Genomic DNA, 8,293 nt, shown 5'->3' with positions numbered 1-8,293 from the left:
CACAATCCACGCAGTATAAGGAAAATAATTAGTGTAAGTGCACGTTCTGCTGCTGTTACGCCTAATCTGAACATGCAGGTCACGATTCACAGTGGCTCACTTTATGAGAGAGGAATGTATTTCAGAAACAAGGTTGTGCTTGAGGGACAAAACTTTTGTACGCAGATAAATGGTAACACTTGTATGAGTAGCTGCTGTTTATCAGCGGGAACATTAGGAAGCAATTGGTATTTAGATTACATGTGGCAAAACCCCATTTCCCCACTAGTTTATAGTAAAAAGTTTCTGCTGAAGTGAAATTGCAGCCATGTACTCTATAAGCATGCCTCTTGGTTTTGCAGCATGCCAGACCTGCTGTGCAGGATGCAGACGCTGCCGCCAGCACCAGCACCGTGTGCAGCAGTGACTGCACCATTCCCAGGTAAAAATGCTTGTCTCATGATTAAACCAAGCCTATATAGTGTATTATTGTTTGTTGTGATTTTTTGGCTGCGACTGAGTATATATTTTTCCTTTTTGTCAGCACCTCTGGTCTGGATGGCATTCCAGAGCGTGTGCCACTGCAAAGTCGCGGCGATTACTTGCAGTTTGTTCTACCGTCGTTTGGCCCTTACGAGGACATCTTACGAAGGAAAGTACCCATAAGTGGCCGAGTTCGACGCGCCATTACAGATGGGCTATTTCAAGCCTGTGTGAAGATAGCGTGGTAAGCAGTGCTTTTATGCTGGTTCTGCCATTATTGCATGCATATTTTAGTTGCTGTCATTGATGAAGGCAGTGTTGGTGTGGGCTTCAAATTTTTTAGCATCTTTTAGCGAGTTCATAGTACATTTTATATTGGATGCACACCGTACCATGATGTCGTACGTCTTGCCTGTTATGATGCCGAAATTTTACTCTTAGTGACGTCGCAATTTTGTCCTAATGTCAATTTAAAAGGACCCTTACCAGGCCCCCGTTGCGAATTTCGGTTATTCACTGGAAGTTCGAAAAGACCGTCCAGGAGCATTTTAACAAAATAATTTTCAAAACATGATTCAAGAAAATAGAATTAACCATCCTGTTACCATGCCACCAGGAGGTGAGCGTCGCTGTCAAAGCAGACACTCTCTCCTTTTGTCTGGACTAGCGCCCGCAAGCAGTGTTTCTTCCCTGCCTCCTTTAATACTGGAGCAGAGGAACCGTGTCATGTTCATGTGTTGAGCACTGCTGCCTATTCTTTAAAGCGAAGATCTCATTGCCTCTTCGAATTTTCTGCTGCTGTTGCAATCTTGCATGCCGCGTCGGGGGGTGGTTTGGAGCATGTATATACATGACAGGAAGCGCGGCAGAGAGGAAAGGTGATGTGAGAAACTTGTTCGGACCTTGTTATCGTGTCGCTGCAATGCCCTCTGGAGCTCGTTAACTATCTGTTTGGTTTGTGTTAGAGCATAGCGGTTATGCATTAAAGGCTCTGTTGATTTTTGAACACAGTAGGATGCTTTTGTGCACTTTTTGCTAATACATTGGATGTATTATGTATATCTTGCTAATGCAATCACTTTCTTTATTCCCGTATAGGCTGCCCAGTAAGCTGCTCTATAGAACGGCAGTGGAGAGACTAATCACCAAGTATCCGCACCTAAAGGATGACATTGAAGATCAGAGTGGAATGGTGATTCGTCGTCTTTCTTTATCTTTCAGTGTAATACTTAGTGCTGTTGCTTTTATAATGCACGTAATGTAAGTCTGTTTGCTTTTCTAGTAGTTATAGCGCGGCAGTAGTGAGTGATAAGGTTTTATGAATTATATGCATTCCTAAAATATAAGAAATGAAACGTTGGCCTTTGTTTTCTTGCAATAATGAACCAATTGTCACAAAATGAATGAATATCGAGCTTTTAAGAATGCTTTATCAGTCTAAACTCATTTAGTGTTACTCTTTAATGCCTCCTCAAAGATCTATCTGCTCGTAGCTTTAATGAAACCTCCAGCAGTGTAGGAAGACTGCTTTGTAATAGTTTACCCTGGGAGAATAATGAATCCAAAATTCTCAATCCTGAACGAAAAAGTGCCATTACCAATCAGAGTGATGTAAACTTGAACCTACTTGACTGTGTCATATCTGTTTGTCCACTGTGGCCACACAAAATGAGTTTGCAAGTTGTGCATGCTTGGTTTCCTTGTTTTTAGGAGAAACAGCTGAAATGCTAGCTTTGTTAGGACTACTGCATTGTCTGCATGATGCTAATTCACCCTTAGAGCAGCATGGGCATGTGATGTTTTGAAACATGGTAAAGTTCTTTTCAAAGGCTGCTTGCAAAAATGGTTGCCTGGCCATAGAAACCAGATGCCATAAGAATGACTAAAGAAGCATTAACTAGACGTGGGCGTAAAAGAAAGGCACATACACAGGCACTACTTTGAACAGTTTAATGTTGCGACCCTGTTACTACTATGCACTGTTAACATCAGTGTAATCTTGGCATATCAGTGCGGAATACAAAAAAATTCAAACACTTGACGACGTATAAAAAGTCTAAGTATTCTGTGTTGCCATTCTAAGAAAATATTTCACCAAGCTTTTCAATTTCATGCTTCGATAATCTGCCTAGTAATGTTTTTGTGATGCACTGCAAGACATTGGCTGTCGTCCATTGTTTGATACCTGCAGAATTGTCGGTCAAATTGAGAATCAGCTTGCTAGAGAGATTACTGAAGTGTGTGAGATTCAAAAACTTGAGAGAGATTGTAAGCATTGCTTGTGAAGTCCTAATAGTCAAATAACCTAATTTTCTAGGAATGACAGTATGGATGCTTGGTTTTCATTTGTTGTCAAGCGTTTGTACTTTCTTTTTCTGTGCATGCACTGGTATGCCTAGCTTACGCTGGTGTCAGTAGTGTATAAAGTAGCAACAGGGTCACAAAAATAAAGCGTTGGAAGTAGCACCTGTGTGTGTGTGTGGTGTGTGTGCACCTTTAATAATGTGCATGTCTAGTTTGCAATTCTTTAGTAAACTTGTGGAATACCTATGTGCAACTTTGGTGAACCAGATGCCATCAGCAGGCCTGCTTTTCTTTCTGAATCTTAGTGGAGCTATGTGCAAATGGCAAGCATTAGCAATGCATTTCTGTCCTTCAGTTTTGAGATAACTGCTTAGGATGAAGCTTTAAGAGCAGGACCTCTCCGACCCCTTCATTTGATGCAAGGATTATTTTGGAGCACTGAACAGAAGCAACTTTAGACATTTTAATGCACACGAGACAACAGTTTGTGCTTGTCTTGCTTGACATCATGTGCCCAATTGTTGTCAAGCCATAGTGACATCTGGTGACATTTATTTTTATTGTATTATAGATGGGATGTACATAGAAGCAAATTGCATCTTCATGCCGCTCTACAAGTAGTAATAACAGGTCATTGTAGTGCCCTTTGAGGCACTGTTGATGAACATATGAGCCACTCTAATAGTTTGTTTCCTTTTGGTACTTGTATTATACTGGTTTTTGTCTTATCGTTCAAATTAATTTACAGGAGTCATGGGTGCTGGGACTGCGGGCAAAATTTAAGAACATGCGAAAGAAGGTCGAGCATCCTTCTGAGGAAATGCAGACAGTGAAGCGGAAGGCCCACCACACAGGGACAAAGGTGCCCCCATCAAATGCACCTAACAAGAAGTTGTGCCGCCTGTTCGTAAGTTGCATTTAAAATATTTTTTTCTTGAGCTTTCCATGCAGCTTTCTTTTGGGAAGGCACATGCATATCAAGTGTATTTTGTCAGTTATTTTATCTGGTTGGGTAGAAAAGCATAAGTCCTCGTTAGTTCATTGCCAAGGCTAATTTGTGTGGGTACAACAAAATATGAAGCAAGTGCCAATGTTCAAAGGCAGCCCACCTTACTCTTTGGCTCATCTCATTATGATCAAGTGGCATGGCAAGTTCCCAGCCACTACGTTTCTATGGGCGAACGCTTTTCCTAATGCAGAACCAATTAAGGGCAGATAGAGAGACCTTCCACCTGCATTCTATCTGAACTCCTCCCCAGCTTTATTGTATTTGTAAATTTTTTGTACACTCTTGCTTTATACTTTACAATGGTAGGCTAATTTCAAATTGCTCAACTGGAGTTTAAGATCTCAACATGGCCAGACTTAGTCGTATGTAACGCAAGGGCATACTTTCCAGTCACATTAAAAAACAAAGGGGAGGGGGAAAGTAATGCAAAATGTAATGGGACAAGAAATGGGGCCTTTATTTAAGAAATCGCAATTCAGAAACAAGTTCGCAAAATTTCGCATGACTTGGCACCGAAAGTGTCCCCGACAAGTCTTTTCCACTGTGTCAAGCTCGTTATCAGTGCCAAGAGCACTATCGGCTGTTTATTTCGGCTTGGAGCCGGGACGAGCCGAGTCTTGCGAAATCGAAGCTATGTCTGGCAAGCATATATTGTGATGACTTCACACTTCATGCTTTCTCCTGTGATTTTATTATTACTGTGTTCAACTATAGTGTGGCACTAAAATGAACCATAGGCCGCATATTTTCTGATCCCCTCACCATTTTGCTTTCCTCCTAAGAATGTACACTTTGTGGCTCGACGCCTCCTTGGCTTGTATGTCACTTGGTGGTGTGAGCATTATCTGCTTCATTTCCGTTCGAAGGAACACATGGCAAAAGTCCACTTATAGATTATCGGGTCCACTGAGAGTGTTAGACTCTGTTCTGCCGTTTATCATATTGTTCCCTACTGACTTCATAACTTAATGCAAAACCGTTGAAATCAATTAAAAGCCGTATTACTAACATTTTTGTTGTATGTATTACAGGATTGCAGCCACTTGATTGTACACGGTGAAACCGTTGATTCTATCTCGCTGCACAACGAGTGGCTCCACAAGAATCCTCACTGCAGGGATGAGGAGATGCTGCGACCCAGGCTGCTAGCCACAGCTCAAGATCGGCACGAGCGCCTAAAAAGCATGACGCTTGCTGAAGCATTACTTCTGTACCCATTTTTGGCAACGGAAGTCTCGGTATGTTTTCAGCTTCTTTTTTTGCATGCAATATGTAGTAATCCTTGTGCACTTCATTTTCAGCTGCTGGTGGAGTTCGAAACTCTCTTCAAGAGGGCAGCAGCCGACTGCATTCAAGATGGCTGCAGTAAAATGGGGACCGTCATCCTTGATCGGGGAAGTCCCGATGAGGTGGCAACGTTCTCGGAAGTGGCAACTGGTAATTCAACATTGTTACTGTCTCTACTTTCAGAGTGTTGGCAAGAAACCCGTAGTTATGATAGTCATTCTTGCGGGTGCAGGTTGTGCCAATTTTGAATTTTTGCCCTCCAATGCATTTTCTAATGCATAAAACAGCTCTGAATAACTGCCCACATCAGTGATGTTTTGATTTGTTTATTCACATAACATCCCTTGGTATGCCATATCATCTAAAGCATTCTGTTTTTAAGCATGAAATCACAGGTTTAAACCTCTGGAGGTTATGTTGAAAATGAGGCAAAATGAAGTGCACAGATCTACGAAATTTTGGTGATTAAATAACCCCAGTTTATAAAAAAGTTTCAATTACAGTTCTAGTATTTGCTCATTTTGCAGCTTTAGAACAGTAGCGTGTTGAGTGGTCTGTCAACCATGCTTCATCGCATTGATTTAAAGTGTGTGCACATTCACGTGGTCGATAGAGTGGGCATAAGTGAATAAGTTTAATTGGATGTGCGAGAAACTTGCCATTCCAGCCAGTGCCAGTGCTCACTCTTGCCAACACTTCGGGGTTAAAGTCCTCTCTTTTGATGTAAGTGATCTAACACTGGTGATGAGTGCATTTTCTGGTTCTCGGGGAAGCTGCGCATTGCGAAGAGCAAGCAACATAGGCAGTCCTAGTGTAGCAGCGGTTTGCCTGTACCTTGCACACAGATTCATTCCTCTCTTTAGTACGCGGGTCACTGTTTTTGCAGCATGAATAGAGCACAGTGTATTAGCAATCGACATGCAATCTTATGGTAGAAGTGTAGAAGCATTTGTGTGCTTTTGCTTGAGGCAGTTTCGCGGAGGCCCAAAGTGCCATCTCGTTCTCCTTGAGCAATCTACTCTACGAAAAGGGTCTATATAGCTTCGTATAATTTTGTGAAGATACACTGCAAGTTTGCGAAATGATGTGGCATGATTTGCGATTATGGTTTATGCTAAAAATTGACTATTTAGGTGAACATTTCCAAAGTGTTTAATGAAATTTTTAAGCAATAGCTACCACCTTGTCTGCCACGAAAGTTTATAGTTATGCTGGTGGTGTTGTGAAGGCTAGCGAAACAGCAGGGTCAGGTGAATGTAAGCACAATTTAAAAGCGATAGGTATTTCCTGACCTATAATGTAGATCCTGCATTTTTTTTTGAAATGTAGTCTCCCTTTGCCTTGGGAGCTGGTTCAGAGATTGAGATATCAATATGAATTTTCATCCACTCTAATCACCTCACGCACTTCAGTTGCTCAGCCATGGGTACAAAAAAAGTACTGGTTGTGCTTTGCTGCAGTATATTGTTGTACAGTATATTACAGTATGAGCTGGTTAGAAGCTGCTGGGAGTGAATGAATTTGCTATTTTACGAAAATAACAACATTCCACTGCACCTTGCAGAGGAACCTGTGCTGGCTGTGCTGGAGTTCGTAGCAGCGCGCTGCAAGGAGCAGCTCGACACCATCTTCACAACGGTGAGTGCTATGGTATTGACATTCATGCGCAAGTAGAAAATAGCACAGGGACACCACACTTTAAACGCAAAAGGCATCCAGACTCAGCTGGATAAACGAGCGGTTGTGCCTTATGTGCACCGCCTGTCACAATGCTTCAAATGCACAGCCGCCAAGTGTGATGTCCCTCTGCTGTTTTCAGCGCCTGAAAAGCTAGCTCGCATATGTTGAGCAGTGAACGAACGAGGGCACAAAGGTCCAGCCTGCACGAAGAAGCATGCTATCCCTTTCATTGCGTGTAGTACTGGGGTTGTTTACCACATCCCCCTGTCCTTTGGCAAATGTTAAGTCCGCCGGACCGGTCGTTGTGTTCAAGACAGATTGAGAGAACACTGTGTGCAAGTCCGGGCACTAGCGGGATCTGGTCACTTAGCAGACCATTGTAAACGATGCCACTGCGCACTAGTATTTAACAGCACACGTGTTCTAGGCAGGTAAAGGACGAAAAGTGCCGTGTGATTATCGAAGATTTTTTCGTTAAAAAAGAAAACTATAAATGTATCAGTACAGCTTCCATTGGTCTTAATGAAAGTAAACATTTACCCCAATCAAAGCCTGTCTGCCACGCATCTTTGATAAGTAGTTTGAAGCATGCATAATAATTCACGTTCGGCCGTCTGTTGGCGCATGATCAGTGAATGTACGTATATACTTGCACCTTTCATGCATTACAATCAATTGAAGACCAGCGTCCCACCTCTCCTTGCATCTTTCATCTTTAAAATTTTCCTATTTCTTATAAGCCATGGAAATGCATGAAATGTCGATTTGCCAACTAGCCCAGCTGTCTGCTGTAAGTACTCGAAGTCGCTGTAACTTGGGTTTAACAGCTCATTTCCGAGCACGATTTAGAGGGCCTGAACATGCTTCAACTTCCAGCACAGGTGCGTATACCTTGTGATATGATTTATAAGTATCTGTTACTTTTATGCAGGAAGCACCACAGCTGACCCCATCATTGGTTAGGTCTGATGGAGCCCTGGACCTCTTTGTGGATGGCCAGCGGCTCTTCAGTGTGTCGAACTTATTAGCAGGGATTGCATGCCTGTTTTCCTCATTCTGGGTGTTTCATATTGAGTATCCTAGGAAAGCATGTAAACAGTTAACATTCTTGGAACATGCTTTTTTGAATCTAAGCCACACAAAGCCACGTGTGAAAGCCCTAGAGCTGATCAATTTTTTCAAAGCATATAAGCAGTGATCGAACAGTGGGAAACATTTGCACTGTCCTGCAGTATGGTGCAAAGTGTGGGGATTGAGGAATGCGCCGTTGCCATTGTGTGGCTTCACCTGTTCTGCCATCCCTACGTTTCCCCCACGGTTCCACTCGCAACAGTTTGCAGTGGGGGCAGGACGCTGACGTCTGGACGCGGCCTTGCTGACTGCCGAGTGTGTCTCTTATCTCCGGGACCAGTGCAGGGTACGTACATGATTTCCTCTCGTCCGCCGACACCTTTGTGACTAGGACTTGAGCTCGTGCGCGGTGCCTTTGCCCGTGCGGGGAGCGCGTACTTTGTGCTAATCCTTTCCCGACGCTAAGCCGAAGAGCGGTGC

General features: G+C 43.0%; 1 protein-coding gene across 1 annotated transcript; it reads left to right on the top strand.

The window, feature by feature from the left end:
• Positions 1-347: 347 nt before the first annotated feature.
• On the top strand, positions 348-7,966 carry LOC125942188 (uncharacterized). Its single transcript, XM_049660343.1, has 8 exons — positions 348-421; positions 524-706; positions 1,561-1,654; positions 3,515-3,673; positions 4,807-5,013; positions 5,077-5,212; positions 6,627-6,700; positions 7,674-7,966. The coding sequence occupies exons 3-8, from the start codon at positions 1,652-1,654 to the stop codon at positions 7,938-7,940; spliced, it is 846 nt and encodes a 281-aa protein (XP_049516300.1). The 5' UTR covers positions 348-421; positions 524-706; positions 1,561-1,651; the 3' UTR covers positions 7,941-7,966.
• Positions 7,967-8,293: the final 327 nt, after the last annotated feature.

Source organism: Dermacentor silvarum, chromosome 1 (genome assembly GCF_013339745.2).
Source record: "Dermacentor silvarum isolate Dsil-2018 chromosome 1, BIME_Dsil_1.4, whole genome shotgun sequence".
Lineage (NCBI taxonomy): Eukaryota > Metazoa > Arthropoda > Arachnida > Ixodida > Ixodidae > Dermacentor > Dermacentor silvarum.
Note: the sequence above shows the minus strand (reverse complement) of the source record. Positions and strands in the feature narration are given on the sequence as shown.

Excerpts from the sequence above, each read along its gene's own strand:
- LOC125942188 (XM_049660343.1), top strand. Across the intron at positions 3,674-4,806 it reads AGAAGTTGTGCCGCCTGTTC|GATTGCAGCCACTTGATTGT; the intron begins GTAAGTTGCATT and ends TATGTATTACAG. Across the intron at positions 6,701-7,673 it reads TCGACACCATCTTCACAACG|GAAGCACCACAGCTGACCCC; the intron begins GTGAGTGCTATG and ends ACTTTTATGCAG.